The sequence below is a fragment of the Pelobates fuscus genome, chromosome 5 (assembly GCF_036172605.1).
Source record: "Pelobates fuscus isolate aPelFus1 chromosome 5, aPelFus1.pri, whole genome shotgun sequence".
Taxonomy (NCBI): Eukaryota; Metazoa; Chordata; class Amphibia; order Anura; family Pelobatidae; genus Pelobates; species Pelobates fuscus.
The window spans coordinates 116,653,988-116,675,816 of record NC_086321.1 but is presented as its reverse complement, the minus strand read 5'-3'; the positions used below and the strand labels follow the sequence as shown (position 1 = coordinate 116,675,816).

The following is a 21,829-nucleotide window of genomic DNA, read 5'->3' as shown; positions in this document are numbered from 1 at the left end:
CTCTGTGCTTGGCTTCCGTCAGTTTCTCCGGTATCATTTGGTGCATTGGCCGGGAAGCTCATCGTTCAACGGTAGCTGAGAGGCAGAGGCGTGAGACGGTCTATCTTTGCCCACGTTCTCTACGGCTGCACCCCTGAACTTCTGCGTGGACCTCCCTTCGTCTCGGCGCCACTGGGCCGTTGTCCAGGAGATCATCGGCCTCTACGTGAGAAGTGCTGGGGTGTCCCCGTCGATGAGTGTGAACTCAGGTTCAGGAACGAGGAGGTAAGACAACTGCTGTTTTAGACGGCAGGACCCACTAGGGGTATACCGATTGTGCGGTAGGCCCAAAGGGGTTTTGAATCTGTGTATCTGCCCCCTCTGTCGGAGGGAAGGAGCGAAGGCGCACCGCTCGATCGAACGCTCTTTAGTCAGACCGTTTGATTCTGTTAGTCAGGCGGGGCTCTGGTGTAAATAGCCCTAGCCGGACACCGGTGTCTTGTCTAGACTAGCGTTCTAGGGTGTACATTTTGTTCGCTAGGTCGGAGAGACCGGGAGACTAAGCGGCGTCTGTGTAAATTCGGTTCGCTAGCTCTCATCCTATCTGGGCTAAGTGGGAAGGCGTGTAAATTTGGAACCCACTAGACTTTTGATAGTGCGACTAAGAGGCGTCTGTGTAAATTCGGTCCTCTAGCTCGCTATATATGTGGTGATTGGGCAGTGTGGCTAACCAAAACGTATGTAGATTGTTTTTAGGTAGTCCATTCAAGGTACTGGCCAATAGTTTAGTTGGGAATTGTAAATGTGTTAACGATTGTTTTAGTAAAGTGTATATCTTGTTAGATAGCGCGAGCTCAGCCGTCTAGCGAGAGTGTTAATAGTGTGTTGCTGTATTATAGTGCACGGTACCATAACCCTGTATATTTACTGACACTGTATATAAGTACTAATCATTGTCGTCAATTGCATGTTTTAACACCATAACCACTAATAATTGTATTGTGACCTTAACTTGTGCTTTGACCTATGCTAACCGTACTGTAACCGCTATTTGTAAAAGACGATGTTACTGGGGTGTGTTATAGACGGGTAATTCGTATATAGAGAATTATAGCGTGGGTGACTGTATAGTTACGCCGAAGGGCATAATATTGATTATATAGTGACTGGTGTAACAGCTGTGTGTGTACGGGAATTCCCTGAGTGTTTATTGTTATTGTGTACGTTTCACTTGGTAACTGTACCACGTGGTGCTGTTGCCAGAGGAAACGGGTGTGACTGTTGAATAGTACGCATGTATAGTATTCGTTGTCGACGACGTTCCATTGTTAAGTATGGGTGCGTCGCAGTCAACGATTCCGGATCCCTTAGGTTGTATGGTGAAGAATTTTAAAAAGGGATTCAAAACTTGTGATTTTGGGGTTAAGATGTCTCCTGTACGTTTGGTTACTTTGTGCACTAGGGAGTGGCCTACTTTGGTTGCGGCATGGCCGCCACGTGGCAGTTTGGATCCAACTCTGGTACAGCGCTTACACGTGGCTGTATCAGGTAGGCCTGAACTTTACGGCCAGTTTCCTTATATTGACTGTTGGAGACAGGCCGTAAATGACTCGCCAAAATGGCTCCAGACATGCCACGAGGAGCAGTGTCGCCTCATGGTAGCTAGGACTTGTTCGTCCACTAGGACTGGTGTTAGGCCCATTTTGGACACACCCCCTGAGTCCGAGATCCCTTTGCCGCCCCCTTACTTTCCGTTAAGAGGAAGTGACGCAAACGCAGGAAGTCCTGCACCCCTCCCCTCATTACCCTCATCCACTTCCGCTTCCTCCTCCAGTACAGGATCCACCCCCCCTCGTACTAAATCTCCCCTTCCGGAATCAGAACCAACCCCCATTAGAAACGAATATCCTGATTTGGCGCCACTTCAGACTTCCGGTCAAGCTTCATCTAGCTCGACTCGAAGTGTTTTATTTACAACCTTTTCCCAAAGCCAACCTCCCACATCCCCATACCCTATCTCTCCCCGACCGGAACCCATGACTGACGCCCCTCTACGTAGCCCCATCCAAACCCGACAGTTGACTGGTGCCCAACAATTAAAGCACTATCAGATGCCTCTTCGTCTGAATCCCGGGTCAGCTTATATCGATGCCGCAGGTCAAATGGCACACGCTGACCCAGTCTTCGTATATGTCCCATTCACCACAACCGATCTTTTAAACTGGAAGACCCATAATTCCTCGTATACTGAGAAACCACAAGCTATGACTGATCTGTTCACCTCAATAGTACAGACGCATAATCCGACATGGGCTGATTGCCAGCAGTTACTAATGACTTTATTTAACAATGAGGAAAGGACAAGAATAAATCAAGCAGCCATTAAAGCATTAGAAGATAAAGCCCGTGCTTTGAACCAAGCTAATCCAGCAGCATGGGCCGCAACACATTATCCCAACACTGATCCCGATTGGAACGTAAATGGTGCTGATATGGTTCAACTCAGAGCCTATAGAGACGCTATAATTGCTGGCATGAAAGCCGGAGGAAAGAAAGCTATTAACATGTCGAAGACAGTTGAGGTGATCCAGAAAAGCGATGAAGCGCCCAGTGTCTTTTATGACCGATTATTGGAGGCATACCGCTTGTATACCCCCTTTAATCCGGAAGACGCAGATAATTCCCGAATGGTTAACTCCGCCTTTGTCAGCCAAGCTTACGGAGATATTAAGCGCAAGCTACAAAAGTTAGAAGGGTTTGCAGGTATGTCCATCACCCAACTAATGGAGGTAGCAAATAAGGTTTATATGAACAGGGATACAGAAAGTAAGAAAGAGGAAGAGCGCAAGATGCGTAAAAAGGCTGATATGCTAGCGGTAGCGATCGCAGGCGTAGATAGACGGGGCCCGGATAGAGGCGATAGTAGATGGAATGAGGAACCTCTAAGTAGAAATCAGTGCGCTTACTGTAAGGAAGAAGGGCATTGGAGAAATGAGTGTCCGCGAAGAGAACAGTCTGAGAGAGACAGACCTAGGTCAGGTTACGGAAACTTTAGAGGCAGAGCGAGAGGTAGAGGAGGCCCCGGAGGGAGTAATGGTTATAGAGGGAGTAATGGGAACAGAGGAAGTGTTAGGGAAGACAGGTATATTCCAGCAGCGCAAAGGTCCCGCGATAGAGAAGGTAGGGACTTTGTAGGATTGGCTGACACGGTCATGGAGGACTATTGATACCGACCGGGCTCCATCCCCCTTGGTCGAGCGGAGCCTATGGTCGATGTATCAATAGGGGGAAAAAGGAGTGCGTTCATGATCGACACTGGTGCTGAACATTCAGTGGTGACTAATCTAGTTGCTCCTCCATCTGGAAGGACTATTACTGTGATAGGAGCAACTGGAAGAAGTGCTGAAAAACCGGTTCTTAAAAGTCGACTCTGTACATTGGGAGGCCACGTAGTAAAACATCAATTCCTTTATATGCCTGAATGTCCAGTCCAATTGCTGGGACGTGATATGCTATCAAAGTTACAAGCGCAGATTACGTTCCTACCAAATGGAACAACATCCTTAAAGTTTAATGGACCTTCAGGTATTATGACATTATCCGTACCAAAGGAAGAAGAGTGGCGACTTTATACAGTGTTGACTAGCCAAAACCCTAGGAGTGATGAGACATTATTCAACATACCAGGAGTTTGGGCAGAGAACAACCCACCAGGACTGGCCTGCAATATTCCACCTATAAAAATTGAACTAAAACTTGGGGTTTATCCAGTGAGCCTAAGACAATACCACATCCCGCAGAAGGCTAAGAAGAACATTCAATCTTATCTGGATAAGTTCATACGGTATGGTATCCTAAAATTCTGTACTTCCCCCTGGAACACCCTATTGCTGCCTGTTCAAAAGCCCGGTACAGATGAGTATCGACCTGTGCAGGACTTGAGAGCAGTCAATGATGCGGTTGTTAGTATACATCCAGTTGTGCCCAATCCATATAACCTGCTTGCTTTAATTCCGGGCGGGGCTACTTACTTCACAGTCTTAGATCTCAAAGATGCCTTCTTTTGCCTCCGAATTGCCGCAGAAAGTCAATGTATCTTCGCTTTCCAATGGGAGAACGCTGTAACGGGCTCAAAACGCCAAATGACTTGGACAAGACTGCCCCAAGGGTTTAAAAATTCACCTACCCTATTTGGTTCAGCTCTAAGTCAAGATCTACTGGATTTCGAGTCTATCCCAGGAGAGTGTGTATTGTTACAGTATGTAGATGACTTGTTGATAGCAGCAGTTACAAAAGAAAAATGTCAGCAAGCAACGCACGATCTACTACACATTCTCTGGAAGGCAGGATACAAGGTGTCCAGGAAGAAGGCTCAGTTGTGTTTGCCAACTGTCAAGTATCTGGGATTCCATATCTCTGAAGGTCAAAGGATTATGGGGCCAGAGAGAAAAGAAGCTGTCTGCCAAATACCAATACCCAAGAATAGAAGACAAGTGCGAGAATTCTTGGGGGCAGCAGGCTTCTGTAGGATATGGATTCCCAGTTACGCGATACTGGCAAAACCTCTGTACGCAGCCATCAAAGGTACAGAGCACGACCCCTTCTTATGGACTCAAGAACAGCAAACGGCATTTGAAGATGTGAAGAAGGCTTTGATGAGTGCCCCAGCATTAGGTCTACCTGATCACACACGACCATTCTACCTATATGTACATGAGCAAAGAAGAATGGCTGTGGGAGTATTGACACAGTACTTGGGATCATGGCAAAGACCTGTTGCCTACATGTCTAAGCAACTGGATGCAGTGGCCAGCGGACTTCCACCTTGTCTAAGAGCCGTAGCTGCAGCCGCCCTGCTAGTAGCTGAAGCCGATAAACTCACTCTGGGTCAAGAACTTTATGTACGAGTCCCACATGCAGTACAGACGTTGTTGGATTACAAAGGAAATCATTGGTTTAGTAACAGCCGTATGACCAAGTATCAAGCAATGTTGTGTGAAAACCCAAGAGTGCATTTAGAGACTGTAAACACCTTAAATCCAGCTACCCTTTTGCCACAACTTACTGAAAGTCAACATGATTGTTTGGAAGTAATGGATGAAGTATTTTCAAGTAGACCAGATCTTCGTGATTTTCCCATCCAGAACCCCGATGTTCAATATTACACCGACGGCAGTAGTTATGTGAAAGAAGGGATCCGCTATGCAGGATATGCAGTAACAACAATAGACAAGGTGATAGAAGCTCGGCCACTGGCAAAAGGAACATCAGCACAAAAGGCAGAATTGATAGCACTAACACGAGCGTTACAATTGGCTGAAGGTTTAAGAGTAAATATCTATACGGACTCTAAGTATGCGTTTTTAACCACTCATGCCCACGGAGCTTTGTATAAAGAAAGAGGACTACTGAATTCAGAAGGCAAAGAAATCAAGTACGCAGCTGAAATCCTACAACTATTGGAAGCAGTGTGGGAGCCGAAAGAAGTCGGTATTATACATTGTCGAGCGCATCTGAGAGGAGATGGTGATGTAACCAAAGGAAATCGGATGGCAGATAGTGCAGCTAAGCGTGCTGCTGAATCAGGAAGACAGGAGTATGTGGGGCATATAGCTGCTCTAATACCAACCCCACTGTCTCAATGGACTCCAGTTTATACAACTCAAGAAGAGGAGTGGTTAAAGACTGAACCGGGAAAGTATTTGGAGAACAAGTGGTATCAGCTAGAAGATGGAAGAATAGTCATACCAGCATCACTAGCAGTAGAAATTGTCCAGAACTATCATAACGGGACACATTCTGGGAGAGACAGTACAGAAGAATCTCTCAGGAAACATTTCTACATACCAAGATTGTCCAACTTGACTCAGGCCATTGTACGTAGATGTGTAACGTGTGCTAAAAATAATGCAAGACAAGGACCAGTAAAGCCACCAGGAGTCCAGTTTATGGGGGGACTCCCCATGTCCGATCTACAAATAGACTTTACAGTGATGCCTAAATCGGGTGGACATCGTTACCTGTTGGTAATTGTGTGCACCTATTCAGGCTAGGTAGAAGCATGTCCTACTCGTACAGAGAAAGCAGGAGAAGTTGTGAGATTCCTGCTACGAGAAATAATACCCCGATATGGACTACCCTGTTCTATAGGATCGGACAATGGTCCAGCTTTTGTTCATCAGTGCCTACAACAACTGACTCATATGCTTGGTATAAAGTGGAGGCTTCATACCGCATATAGACCCCAGAGTTCTGGTAAGGTAGAGAGAATGAATAGAACTATTAAGAACCAGTTGGCTAAAATGTGTCAGGAAACCCAACTTAAGTGGAACGTTCTCTTACCCATAGCTCTATTGCGAATCCGCAGTACCCCTACCAGAAGGATGGGCCTCTCTCCTTTTGAAATCATGTATGGGCGACCACCTCCCGTACTTGGTAACTTAAGGGGGGATTTGAGTCAGTTGGGAGAAGGAATTACCCGGCAGCAGGTTGTAGAGTTGGGTAAGACTATGGAGGAGGTACAGAAATGGGTACAAGATAGATTACCTGTGAATATTTATCCCCCTGTTCATAGTTATCATCCAGGAGATCAAGTGTGGATTAAAGAGTGGAATAATGTACCGTTAGGGCCCAAGTGGAGAGGTCCTTATGTTGTTCTTTTGTCTACCCCTACAGCGATAAAAGTAGCCGAAGTGACTCCGTGGATACATCACTCCAGGGTTAAACCAGCAGCAGTCGATTCTTGGCAAGTTACAGCAGATCCAGAGAATCCCTGCAAGATCCGGTTGAAACGCACTACTCAGTCGGAGTAACGAGGAATTATTGTGGATTACAAATTTTATTGTTACAGGGATTTGGTGTGTGAGTGAGAAGGCCATAATAAAGCCTGTCCGCTTACCAACACATAGTTTATAAGCCAGGAAAGTCTCGAAGGGACACCTGTGAAGACGAGCAGAACTCCATTCCCTGCAGCCCTCACATCCTGGAAGCTGAGGCGCCTTCGCACGGACGAAGACTGAGGATGATGGCGAAAGATGTGCTTTTGATTGTGTTTATTTATATGTGTTTTTATATTCAGGAAGGTAGAGGTACCGACACTCCTAGCTGTGAGGTATGCATTAAGACTACGAGAACAGGTAATCATATTTCCCAAACCCTAATTTGGCATTCACAATACGAGTGTAAAGGAGATGTATCGAGATGTAGATACCTAAATATAGACTATAGTGTGTGCCATTTAGGAGTAGGAGAACCTAGGTGCTTCAGTCCAGAGTATCAACCTCGTACAATTTGGTTGACTCTCAGGAATGGAGATCCTCAGGGGACACTAATTAATAAGACGGTGTTAGAATCCGTATATTCTTCGGGTGTTCTGCTATTTGATGCATGTAAGGCGATATCAAGTGGTAGAAAGCCGTGGAATGTATGTGGGGATCTTAGATGGGAGAGGACGTATGGATCTAACGATAAATATATTTGTCCCAGTAGTAAAAATAAATATGTGAGTCCTAGATGCCCAAATAAAGACTATAACTTTTGCCCATATTGGTCTTGTGTGGGGTGGGCGACTTGGGGACAGACAGTAGATAAAGACATGATAGTGACTAAGTTGCCGACTAGCCCATATTGTAAGTCTATGGAATGTAATCCCATCCATATACTTATAAATAACCCCGACAAGTTCTTAGATAAGTATGGCAATTTATTTGGGTTTCAGATATACGGGACGGGTTTAGATCCTGGGACATTATTGTTTATAGGAATAGAGACTGATACGGTATCCTCCCAGACTCATCAAGTATACCATTCCTTTTATGAAGAGATGAGTATAGATAATAAGATCCCCCATAACGCTAAAAACCTGTTCATAGATTTAGCCGAGAGTATTGCCGGTAGTCTTAATGTTACCAACTGCTATGTGTGTGGAGGTACTAACATGGGAGACCAATGGCCTTGGGAAGCAAAGGAGGTAATGTCCGGTTCTGAGGCAGTTGACCAACTAATATCTACACAAGCCGATTATCATTTGAGTGTTAGAGGTAAATCTGAGTGGAGATTAAAGACCTCCATCATAGGTTATGTTTGCATAGCAAGGAAAGGAATAATGTATAATACTTCTGTAGGAGAATTAACTTGTCTAGGGCAAAAAGCTTATGATGATGATACTAAAAATACAACTTGGTGGTCGGCTTCAAATGTCTCAGAACCATCTAACCCGTTTGCTAGATACGCCAATTTAAAGGATGTGTGGTTTGATTTATCCATCATATCTACCTGGAGAGCCCCAGCAAATTTGTACTGGATCTGTGGTAAGAAAGCCTATTCGGAGTTGCCACAGGACTGGGAAGGGGCATGTGTGTTGGGTATGCTCAAACCATCCTTCTTGTTACCGATTGAAACAGGTGAGACTTTAGGTGTTAAAGTGTATGATGTGAATCATAGGAAGAAAAGGGGACCCTTAGAGATAGGCACCTGGGAAGATAATGAATGGCCTCCCCAGCGTATCATAGATTATTATGGGCCAGCCACGTGGGCAGAAGATGGTACCTTTGGTTATAGAACCCCTATTTATATGCTCAACCGCATTATAAGATTACAGGCGGTGGTTGAGATTATCACTAACGAAACATCACAAGCGCTCAATCTCCTAGTGAAACATAATACCAGGATGAGGACAGCAGTATATCAGAATAGATTAGCCTTGGATTACCTTTTGGCAGTAGAGGGAGGTGTATGTGGGAAGTTTAACCTAAGCAATTGCTGTCTTCAAATAGATGACGAAGGGCAAGCAATAGCTGAGCTTACTAGCCATATGGTTAAACTAGCGCATGTGCCTACTCAGGTATGGAAAGGGTACAATCCAAGTAGTTGGTTTGGTAGCTGGTATGAGTGGTTTGGAGGGCTTAAGGCAGTGGTAGGTGGAGTCCTACTGATTTTACTGTTGTGTCTACTCCTACCGTGTCTTATACCCTTAGTAGTTAGGTCTGTGCAAAGCCTGATAGAAAATATAGCAGAGAGGAAGGCTGCTGCACAGATAATGGCGATATATAAGTATAAGGCTCTAGATCAAGGAGAACCAATGCAGGAAGATGAATGTTGAAGATTCACATCATAAGATAAGTCTGGTCTGGTTCAAGGTAACTTGCGGTGTAAGCAAAACTAAGGTTATGTGATGCCTCAAGTAATTGTAAAATATCAAGAGGCATCAAAGGGGGGAATGTGGTGGAATCTCGGTAAAAATAAATTTAGTAGGCCGAGATTACCACGTGGCATGTGTACGTGCATATGCTGACGTATCGATCAGTTGGTTGCACGAGGCAAGATACGATCAGTAGTGTACGGAGCATGTGCAAGAATACAGGATATAGTATTCCCCTCCTCCATTGTGCTGGACAAGCCATGCGGTCAAACAGGAAGTTAATTCTTATTTGTGTTGATTGGTTAAGAGAATGTGCGGGTGGAGCTTAATATGGGAGGAGTTATATGCCTATATAAGGAGCCTGCACTATTGTCCGGGGCTCAGAACTTGTGGTATTTTGGTGACGCTAGTCCCTCTGAGTCCCAATCGGTGATCCAATAAAGAATCTCTTCCTTCCTGAAGAAACCTGTGTCCATCTCTCTGTGCTTGGCTTCCGTCAGTTTCTCCGGTATCAATTCCCCCCCCCCTTCCCTTTGTGGCAGCAGATTTCCTTACAGGGAATGTGTGCACAAGCAGGATTTTACTCCAATTTGTGTTTACCCACGTTTCTTTCAAGTATCACATGCATAGGTTTATGTTTTTTTTTTAAAAACAAAAATATCAGCATTTCTGTATGTTAAAGGACCACTATAGGCACCCAGACCACTTCAGCTTAATGAAGTGGTCTGGGTGCCAGGTCCATCTAGGTTTAACCCTGCCTGCTGTAAACATAGCAGTTTCAGACAAACTGCTATGTTTCACTGAGGATTAATCCAGCCGCTAGAGGCGCTTCTCACTGTGATTTTCACAGTGAGAAGACGCCAGCGTCCATAGGAAAGCATTGAGAATGCTTTCCTATGGAGTGACTGGATGCGCATGCGCATTCAACCGATGACGACCGAAGGAGGAGGAGAGTCCAACACCGAGGGAGCCCGGCGCTGGACAAAGGTAAGTGATTTAACCCCTTCCTCCAACTTCAGCCCGGCGGGAGGGGGACCATGAGGGTGGGGGCCTTTAAACAGTGACAAAGGAGTGAAAATTGATACGTTTGTTTATTTTTTTATAATTTTTTACTAAATTAATAATTAACAAGTAATAAACTGACACACACCACCTTCCAAAAATATCATTTCATTATCACAATCAAAGCACAGTCGTGTAACAAGGACCTTGATACAGATATGACTTATCCATGAAACACAAAAATAATAAGAAAAAAAAATATAGAGCATATAGTCTAGCAGAAAAAAGGGGGAAAGTCGAATACTGTCAACAATTTCACATTTAAAGAGTAAGGAGAAATGAAATCTATTTTAGGGTGGTATATAATATAGCCTATTAATATATCTGGCAGCACATTTTAAAACCGTTTCCATAGTTTTTGAAATATTAAGACATATTTTGCAAAGACCCCTGATGGTGACCTTGCAACATGGTGTGCAGTGGCCTGAAGGTGCAGGGGAAAATAGATTTTAATAACCTGAAGCTGTCCCTCGCAGCTGCCGACATGTCTATCTGGAGGATTCTCTTCAACTCCTGGCGCCTCATCTGCCATGAGCCCTCGTCAATGTGAAAGTTCAACAATGGTGTTTATGGAGCAGACAAAGTAGGAGGGGAATCTCTTGACCAATAGGAAGCAGCAGCCCTGTGGGCTTTCAGTAAGGGTTTGAAGGCCAGTATATTTTCATCTTTCATGATTTGCTCAATAGGATGGGACAAGAGAAAAGAGAAGAAAAACTAACCTTTACAAGTCAGTGATGAACTTATAAAAGTAGTTGACCTATTTTACAACAGCTTCACAACTTGTATAAAAAAAAAAAAAAAAAAACAAGGGACACTTTAGGCACCATAACCACTTCAACTCATTAAAGTGGTTACGCTGACTGCAATCTGTGGGTGCTGCCTCCTACATCCATGCCAAACCATTATCTTACAATTTTGCAGTTATGTAGGGCCCACTTAGTGCTCACACCAATGTCCACAATGACTTTATGGCTTTGAGAGAGTGCTTTGCATTATGCTATACCAGTCAGTGAGTGATAGGCGGAGTTCATCTGCTGACAGTTTGAACCAATCACTGCCTGCTCTCCCTATAGGAATCGTTGATTGGCTGAGTGCGGCAATTGCCAGGTACTGCAGTCGGTACCCATTGCTTCTGTTTCTGCTTGAGGATTGAGTTGCCTCTTACATAAAACTCTTCCACAGGTGATTTATGATGTATCTGCAACATGCAACATTAGATCTACCAGTAATCTACAAATCAAGGTGAAAGGGTTATAACTTTTTCAGTTTGATTAAAGGGACACTTGAGGCACTGTAACTGCTTCATGGCATTTAAGTGGTTGTAAACTCTGAAGTCCCATGGCGGTGTCCTTCCATTCACAGTTAAACAATTTTAAGATAAGATTGTAATGCTAAATGAGAGTTCTTAGCAGCCCACCCCTTCTGTCCTGCCTGGGCAGCTGTAATTTGCTAAGGGTCTCAGCTGACAGCTTTCAGCCTATGACTAGAAGGAAGTGTATAATCTCCTTAGCCACAAGTCCAGTAGGGGCCAGGCTGTTACTTATTTAGCATTACACCGGTCAAAAATGTTTTAACACTGGATGGAAGAACATCACCGGAGGTCTCCGGGCACGTTATCCAATTGATTGAGATGAAATGGTTACAGTGCCTACAGTGTCCCTTTAAAAGGAAAAATAAACCTATACATTGCCACAGTTTGGCTTGAACAATAGCATAGATGCAATGTAAAGCTCTTTCATTTGATGCTACTTTATAGCCACGACAAGTACATTTTAATCTGTCTGAATCTTTGCCATTTGCCTACATTTTTAAAATGGAATCATGTTCTTTGTTTCCTCTTCATAAATATCTGGAATGAGTCCCATTGGAGAGTTTACCATTTGGACTGTGTTCTTCCCAAACAGTTCCATCTCGTAGCGAATGAGTTGCTCCCAGAAGCCATAGTTGGGACGAATAATTGGTCTCCGTTTTTTAAGCAAAGTGTGTGCTGCCAGTAAGGACAAACCATTGTTCTTCATCAGGTAGGCAAGGCAAAGTGATGGGGATCTACTAATGCCTGCGGCACAATGAAGCAATGTACGTCCTCCATTGGATTCTACAATGCGAATCTTGTCTGATATGATTTCAAAGTGCTCAAACAAGAAGGTATCAGGAGTATCGCTCATTGGAAAATGGAGATATTGAAAGTTAGGATAATGATGATCAGTGTTTTCCAAGTAGACACTGATGACACATGTGATGCGGTGTGCAGTGAGGCAGATATAATTGCTGGCTACAGATGCATTGCTGAGATACAAGCCATCTGTTACCTGAATGGGTCCAGAAAGGGAACTTGTCTTGCTTTTGCTAGGTGGGGCATTATCCATGGTTCGTATCATCAGTCTGAAATGATAAAGAAAAAACATAACATTCTCCCCTAAAAATGGAACAACATTCTATCCAATATGATCACTGAAAAGTTTTTCATATATTTTAGAGGGACACTCTTCTATGCTGTGGATGATAAAAAAAAAAAAAAGAGTTTTTTAAGACAAGTACAGGCTCTTGCAGGGTATTAAAAGAGCAGGAAATAAGAAGTTTTAAATTAAACAGACTGTGAAATAAACAGATCTTTCTTTACAGGAAAAGAGTAGGGAGACTGTGTAGGTCACATGCAGGGGAGGTGTGACTAGGGCTGCATAAACAAAGTGATATAACTCCTAAACAGCAACAAGCTGAGCAGTGAGACTGCATGGGAACGCTCCATATACCAAAACCATGCCATTAAGCTAAAGTTGCTGTGGTGCTTATAGTGTTCCTTTAAGGGAATGCTAGGACATATGCGTGATATTTGTTGTAGCATCTCTCCTGAACATCAGCTGCCTCCATTTTAATACAGTCCTCTCCCTAAAGTGATAATAGAAGAGGCATAATTTTGTTTCCCATGCTCCATTGCCAATGTATCACTATTGGGGAAAAACTGTAATTAATGTTGGCCATATTTGTATTTCTTATATTAAAGTGTTCTTTAAAATATGTATTCATTAAAAGGACAACACACCAAGCACCATAACCATTATAGTGCACTATAAATAGTAAAGCCATTTCAGAACGGGTTGACTTATTACTGCCTCCATTACTTTCAACAGAGAGCCGGAAGCTTCAGTAGTCTCCCCCATGCAAAGCCCTGCAGTGCAGGATTAGCTCATTGGCTGAAAGTGTCAGGTGATAGCTCTAAGGTAAGGAAATAAGCCCTGCATCCCTAGATAAGCTCCGATACAGGGCTTTTGGCTCTTTATCGGAAGTGGTGAAGGCGGGGAGTGGGGCCTGTTAAGTCAAATCATTTTAAAATGGCTTTACTACTTACAATGAGGTGAACCAGGACACTCCTGGCACCATAACTACTAAAGTGCACTGTAGAAATGTAGTTCTTAAGCCTCATTCACCCTCATTAATACTATAGTTATGATTACCAGCCTGTCATTTAACACATGTCTGCCAGAAACTACAAGCTACTGATATAACGAATGTACAGTTGCTGAAAATGTAAGCTCCCACATCTTTCAAAAAGTACAGGAAGTTTCATTGCATGAGATCATTCCTACAATCAGGGAGGGGGAGAAGTGAAGGGATTTTACAATTTTACCGTCAGCATTACAGTAGCATTCAAGAGATTGATAAAGTTTGCTATAGCAGTTTTAAAGGGACACTATAGGCACTCAGACCACTCCATCTTGTGGGCCGCAGTGCCTGGCTGAGCCCCCTTTTCAGAAAAACCCACCAGGTGCCCCTAAGTGCATGGGCCATCCGATGGGTCCCACTCAGTCTCTGTGTACAAGCCCTGGTGCAGCCACACTGGCTGCAGTTCCGCCACTGCACTTTAGGTTCCCTCCACTGGCTGAGGTCAACAGCGGAAAAGCGCGAACCAGTTCCGAGGAACATTGTAGCTGGAATTGAGTAAGTGTAAATAGATTTTTTTTAACACTTTATTTTCCATGGGAAGGCCACTATAGTGTTAGGAATACAGTATCGTTTTCCTTTAATTTAGAAGTTCTTATCTCCTGCTCAGTCAAAGGAACACTATAGTCACTCAAAACACTCCATCTTAGAGGACCTATCCTTTGAATCCTGCAATATTTACAATGTTACAGGATTAAGTCCACCTCTTGTAGCAGTCTTTTCTAACTTCGTTATTTCTGCGAAAAATGGCAGGATGTAGGCAGAGCCACATTAAGATTACCCAGGGCCCACGGCAGCATATACCAAATTATGGCTCCCTTTTAAGGCCTTGGACTCTGTTTGTGTGTGCGTGGGAGATGGCTCAGGGCTATGTGTAAGGCCGAGAATTCTGTCTGAGTGTGTGTGGTTAAATTTGCTATTTGCACACTCCTGCTTACCTTTTGGTAAGTTTTAGAGAGATTGAGTTTCAGAAAGCGGGAGGACATCCAATCAGAAATAGAAGAAAGGCAAGCAGTGACACATTGCAGGACCGTGGTGGAGAGATATGTCTGGTTGTCTTCAGCATACAAAGAGAACAGAAGAGGACCAATAACAGATCCTTGAGGTATTCCAACCAAGACAGGGTGAGAGAAAGAGGTGTCATTGCAAAAGGAGACACTGAACGAGATTTGGGAGAAATAGGAGGAAAACCACGAGAGGACAGTGTCACAGAGGCCAAGAGATTGAAGAGTTTGGAGGAGGAGGACATGATCACCAGTGTTAAAGGCAGCAGAGAGGCCAAGAATAATTAGTATGGAGTAGTGGCTTTTGGAGTTAGCTGTGATTAGGTCATTTGTAACTTTAAAAAGAGCAGTCTCAGTAGAGTGTAAGGGGTGAAAGCCAGATTGAAGAGGATCGAGGAAGGAGTTGGAATTTAGGAAGTGAGTCATACGAGTAATGACAAGTCTTTCTAGAAGCTTTGAGGAAAAAGAAAGCAGGGATATGGGACGATTGTTGGAAGGGGAAGACGGGTCTAGGGATGGCTTTTTTAGAATGGGTACGACAGTAGCATACTTAAGGGAAGCAAGAACAACACCAGATGAAAGAGAGACGTTTAGGACGTGTGTTAAGGATTGTACAAGATATATCTGATGAGATGGGAAGGTACTGGATCAAGTGGACAGGTGGTGGGACAAGCGAAGCCAACTCCTGTTCTGTAGCTGGGGAGAAGGCCTGTAGGGTAGAGAAGGTCTATCACCATCACCAGAGCTGGACACAAGGAATTTCATAGAGTGGGCAATAGACTGCCAGACCAACCCCCTCTGATCCCCCCCCAGGGGTCTGCCCCCTGAGAAATAACTAGTTTAGATATATAATGAGGGTGCTGGACTATCCAGGGAGTTCATTTTTCTTTTGTCAGTAACTTCTAGGAGATCTATACCATCTAAGACTCCCACAATAATTCTATATGGGGTAAATTTCTTGTGTTTATGGTTATTTATATTGTGTTATTTATAAAATAAATGATTTTTGGTTATATATTTGTACCACTATCATTTATACACACTATTACTATTACTATTTTTATTTTAAATTTTTTCCTGGCATTTTATACTACTTATCCTGAGGTGGGGATTATACCACCAACGCTATCTCTAAAGTGCAGTGTGACCTGCACTTTATTTGTGAGTATATTTTATTTCATTTTATTCACTACTTTATAATATCATCAGAGAGCACTATCTGCTGTTTATATCTCCTTCTTCTCCTGAGAATTGGACAAACCCCCTGGAGGACAAGCACCAATACATCCTGTAAGCGGGGATTATTCCGCTGTATGCTTACAAACCCTGAGCTGGCTATAGCTCATCCAAATGTGAGTGTGACATATACATTTACACTACTGTTACATTTATTGTATACACTCCGCACGATTGGTCCTCTCTTCTTGTGTTTTCCATATCACGAGACGGTGTGAACTACTACAACAAGAGAAGATACCCCACAGCGGAATTAGTGACTATATCTATGTTTTCTGATATTTACTGGAACATACCCATTTATTTTACTATTTTTTACTTTTATTTTTTCTTTTGGCGCAACCTCTTTACTGTATATTTCTCATATAGAGGGTTAGAGGGTTACCCTCTATAAGGTCGCTGCCTGTTCACTATATTATTAGTGCTAACCTACTTTTTTTTATTTGTATGGAATTAATATAATTCACAAGCTGCCACTTTCCTTGTCATCAGCTGAATACAATCAGATGGCCAAAGTGAAACACAGCTGACTTGGAGCCAGGGCCAGATTAACCCCTTCAGGACCGCTGACGGTTCAGGACCGTCAGCGGTAAAACGTGCGTTTGGACCGCTGACGGTCCTGAACCGTCATAACGGTCTGGGGCTACTTACCTACTTACCTATAATATATGTATATGTATCATATATATAATGTCATATTAAGTGTATTTTTATATATACGTATATTAATATAAAAATACACTTATATTTAAATTACACACGAATATATACAATATATATAATTGCTAGAGGAACTGAAACGTTGACATTCGGAATAAATAAGAAGTTTGTTTTTCTGCAAAACCTGGGAGTGCTGATTATCCTTTATAAATATTGAATAGTGCAATCGAGCACCGGGTCATTAAATATGTAAGTAGGAGTGCAAGGTTTCTCTCTTTGTTTATATATATATATATATATATATATATATATATATGATATATATACATGTATTATATCTATATATAATATATGTATATGTATCATATATATATATATATATATATATATATATATATATATATATATATATATATATATAATGTCATATTAAGTGTATTTTTATATATACGTATATTAATATAAAAATACACTTATATTTAAATTACACACGAATATATACAATATATATATAATTGCTATATATATGGTATGTATATTATTATAAAATACAAATAATATGTTAATAAAAATAAATAACAAAAAATAAAAATAATTTTTAATAATTATAAAAAAATGTTTATATATATGCAATTTTATTCTAACAGTATTTTGATATATATATATTTATATCAAAATACACTTAGAATGTAATGATATATCTATGTATAAATAAATAAATCAAAACAATACGAAATATACATATGTCCATATACATAATTACATAAATAATTCATAAATATACACGTAGACATCAAATATATAAATATGTATATATATTAAAATTCTACATGTGTATTTATGTAATATTTTTACCTAATTAAGTAATTTTAATGATTGCAATTTGAGGGACCTGCCTGCCAACCCAGGCCGAAAGTCCAGATAATTTAATTTGCTAGCACTGTGTTTAACCCTGTAACTTTCTATGACACCCTAAAACCTGTACATGGGGGTAATGTTTTACTCGGGAGACTTCGCTGAACACAAATATTAGTGTTTCAAAACAGTAAAACATATCACAGCGATGATATTGTCAGTGAAAGTGAAGTTTTTTGCATTTTTCACACACAAACAGCACTTTCACTGAGGATATTATTGCTGTGATACATTTTACTGTTCTGATACACTAATATTTGTGTTCAGCGAAGTCTCCTGAGTATAATAGTACCCCACATGTAGAGCTTTTATAGTGTTTGTGAAAGTTACAGGGTCAAATATAAGGCTTGATTTTACTTTTTTTTTTAATTGAAATTTGTCGGATTGGTTAGGTTGCCTTTGAGAGCGTATGGTAGCCAAGGAATGAGAATTAGCCCCATGATGGCATACCATTTGCAAAAGAAGACAACCCAAGGTATTGCAAATGGGGTATGTTCAGCCTTTTTTAGTAGCCACTTAGTCACAAACACCGGCCAAAGTTAGCGTTTCTTGCATTTTTAACACACAAACAAATATAAATGCTAACTTTGGCCAGTGTTTGTGACTAGGTGGCTACTAAAAAAACTGGACATACCCAATTTTGAATACCCTGGGTTGTCTACTTTAAAAAAATATGTACATGTTAGGTGTGTTTCGGGGATTTATGACAGATAACGTGTTACAAGGTCACTATTGATACATTTAAAATATATATATATTGAAACAGCAATTTCCTACTTGTATTTATAGGCCTATAACTTGCAAAAAAAAGCAATAAAGCATGTAAACACTGGGTGTTTTTAAACTCGGGACTATATTTTGAATCTATTTAGCAGTTTTTTTCATTAGCTTTTGTAGATAAGTAAAAGATTTTTCAAGTAAAAGTCCAAAAACATGTTTTGTTTTAAATTTTTCACCATATTTTATTATTTTTTTTAAATACAATATATGACATAATACAAATAATGGTATGTAAAGAAAGCCCCTTTTGTCCTGAAAAAAACAATATATAACTTGTATAGGAACCGTAAATGAGAGAGCGGAAAATTTCAGCTAAACACAAACACCACAAAAGTGTTAAAACTGCTCTGGTCCTTAACGTACAAACATCGCAAAAACAGGCCGGTCCTTAAGGGGTTAAGAGCCTAGTGGGCCTGGTGCTGACAATTATGATGGGCCTATTTACAGAATCTTATCGACCAAAAACACTCAAACAATCATACCTCCCAAGCATCACGTATCTGATGAAGATGGTGTTGGAGGGAAACTCAAAGGATGCAGCTATACGAAAACACATACTCTATGCTAATCTCTCTCTAATTTATGCTTTCATCTTTCAAGTAAATCCATATCCCCTAACAGCAGTGTCCAGAGAAGCAGGAAGTCAATGTGCAGGGTAAAAGAGTGTGCCACTGGCGCGAATCACGTGATCAGACCTGCCAAAAGGGGTGAACATGCCCAAAAAGGGGGCATTGTTTGTCCAAAGAACTGGAAGGCCAGCCTGGCATGAATGCATGCTAGACTGCCGGTCAATCATGCAGGCTGTCCAACTAAGGGCATACTATGCAGACAGCACCCTGAGCTTGACATAAATGCATCAAATGATGCGCCTACTCCACGCTTTCTAAGGACTGTCCCCTAGCACTCACATGTCCACTTGTCTCCTTATCATCTTACTAGCAGGCAGAAGTTCCTGGTATATAGTCTGAGACAGAGAAAAGCTGTATGTAGTGAGTGTAGAAGAAAGGGGACATGCCACAGTGTTAGAGAGACCAAAGTCTGCATTATCTAAACTTATTTTATTGTCAGCCAGTTCACACAGATTATGTTATCATGCATCCCTCTTAAAGGACCACTCTAGTGCCAGGAAAGCATACTCGTTTTCCTGGCACTAGAGTGCCCTGAGGGTGCCCCAACCCTCAGGGACCCCCTCCCGCCCGGCTCTGGAAAGGGGAAAGGGGTAAAACTTACCTTTTTCCAGCGCTGGGCGGGGAGCTCTCCTCCTCCGTTCCTCCCCGTCGGCTGAATGCGCACGCGCGGCAAGAGCTGCGCGCGCATTCAGCAGGTCACATAGGAAAGCATTCATAATGCTTTCCTATGGACGCTTGCGTGCTCTCACTGTGATTTTCACAGTGAGAATCACGCAAGCGCCTCTAGCGGCTGTCAGTGAGACAGTTCTCTGAAACTGCTATGTTTATAAAACAATTAGTTAACCCTAGCTGGACCTGGCACCCAGACCACTTCATTAAGCTGAAGTAGTCTGGGTGCCTAGAGTGGTCCTTTAAGCTTCCAAACTTAAAGGGACACTATAGTCACCAGAACAACTCCAGCATATTGTATTTGTTCTGGTAAGTAGAATCATTCCCTTCAGGCTTTTAGCAGTAAACACTGTCTTTTCAGAGAAAATAACTCTGATGGCCACTCCTTAGGTGGCTGCTAGAGGTGCCTCCTGGGGCAGTACTGCCTAGTGTGCAGCACCGCCATTCAGTGTCTCTACCCTCTGCATGCAGACACTGAACTTTCCTCATAGAGATGCATTGAATCAGTTTATCTTCATGAGGAGATGCTGATTGGCCAGGGCTATGTTTGACTTGTGCTGGCTCTGCCCCTTATCTGCCTAGTTGACAGTCTCAGACAATCCTATGGGGAAGCATTGTAATTTGCGCAGACCACCACTTCTGCTGATGTCAGCAGACAGAGTCCGTTCAGAGGCAGACAGGGACAGAGCCAGCAGCTGCATACTTTAATACAAGTAAGAGTTTCCTATGGACGCATATTTAGGGAGGCAAGAGGGGGCCAGGGGGGCTAAATTGTGGTTTTAACATAATAAGGTCAGAAATACATGATTGTGTTCCTGACCCTCTAGTGTTCCTTTAAGCAAAAGTATGTGACGAGTAGTTAGGATTGCCACCTTTCTTGGAAAAAAATACCAGCCTTATACATTTGAATAATTAGTTATGCGTGACATCACATGATGTAAATCACAAGGAGTGACATAAGAGAAAATTCTTTAAAATCACCAACAAACTACTCACAGTTTGATTCTGCTGTATAGATGGATTGCTCACAGTGTCTCCCTGTCTCTCAGTCTCGCAAGTCACCTAGTCTCTCAGTGTCCCTATGTATCACAGTGCCAGTGTCCCCATGTCGCCCAGTCCCCAAGTCTCCCAGTGTCTCAGTGTTCCCATTTCTCAAAGTGTCCCCATGTCACTGAGAGACCCGGGGACACTGGGAGACATGGGGCACTGAGACACTTGGGGACACTGGGAGACATAGGGCACTGAGACACTTGGGGACACTGGGAGACATGGAGACACTGAGTCACTAGGGATACTGGGAGACATGGAGACACTGAGTCACTAGGGACACTGGGAGACATGGGGGCACAGACACAGGGAGACTAGGGGACACTGGGAGACAGTGTCCCTATGTCTCACAGTGTCCCCATGTGTCTCAGTGTCCCCGTGTTTTCCAGTGTCTCAGTGTCCCCTAGTGTCTCCCAGTATCCCCTAGTGTCTGTGTCCCCAAGTGTCTCAGTGTCCCCATTTCTCCCTGCTGCCTTTCCCCCCCATCCCTCACTTACCTGAGCTGTAGAGCTCCTGTCTGGACTCTCTGTGCTGTGTAGCTGCTCCCCCATGGATCAGTGATTAGTAGAGAAAGGCAGGGAGGGATATGCTGTAACTTCCTATCCCTGCCTCTCTCCACACACAGTGACCCCCTACTGGCCGGTGCTGGTATTGCAGAGTAATTTCCGTTTATACCGAGAAAAATACCTGCATTTGTATTGCCTGTATAACTGCAATACTGGCACTGGCCAGGCAGCCTCAAATACCAGCTGTGCCAGTAAAATACCAATCAGGTGGCAAACCTAAAAGTAGTGTGTAAAAAAAGTAATTTTTTTTTTTTTTTAAATGGGCCTATTCCATGGGCCTGGGCCTGGAGCTGCAGCTCCATCAGCCCCTATGTTAATCCGGCCCTGCTTGGAGCATTGTCCCAGTGTGGCTATATTAACTTCAAATCTAAAACTAACGTGTAATTCTCACTTTCGTGAATAAACCTGTATACACTGAGGGCAACACTCCTAAAATGTGAAATGTGAGTCAGATCTGTCCAAGAAAAACACGCTGAAAGGTAGGTCACCAGTATTACACCTAGTAATAAATACATGAATAAAATATGAACAAGCTCCGAGAGCGACCATTCATTGCCTGCTCTGTTATACTGTACCTGACTGCGGGCGCGCTGCATCGACGTCACGCACAGCTGATAGAGCTCTAAACAGAGCCTGCACGCACCGTACTTCTAATCACCGATGTGGGCTCGGGAGCTTAGCGCTCTGAGTTCCAGCGTGCGAGCG

The 21,829-nt window shown here is 42.7% G+C and overlaps 1 protein-coding gene across 1 annotated transcript; it reads right to left on the bottom strand.

Annotated features, from left to right (window-relative positions):
- Positions 1-11,894: 11,894 nt before the first annotated feature.
- DUSP18 (dual specificity phosphatase 18) lies at positions 11,895-21,803 on the bottom strand. The gene is made up of 2 exons (XM_063456960.1): positions 21,700-21,803; positions 11,895-12,562 (listed from the first exon to the last, which is right to left on the bottom strand). The coding sequence occupies exon 2, from the start codon at positions 12,556-12,558 to the stop codon at positions 11,989-11,991; it is 570 nt and encodes a 189-aa protein (XP_063313030.1). The 5' UTR covers positions 12,559-12,562; positions 21,700-21,803; the 3' UTR covers positions 11,895-11,988.
- Between the last annotated feature and the right edge of the window lie 26 nt (positions 21,804-21,829).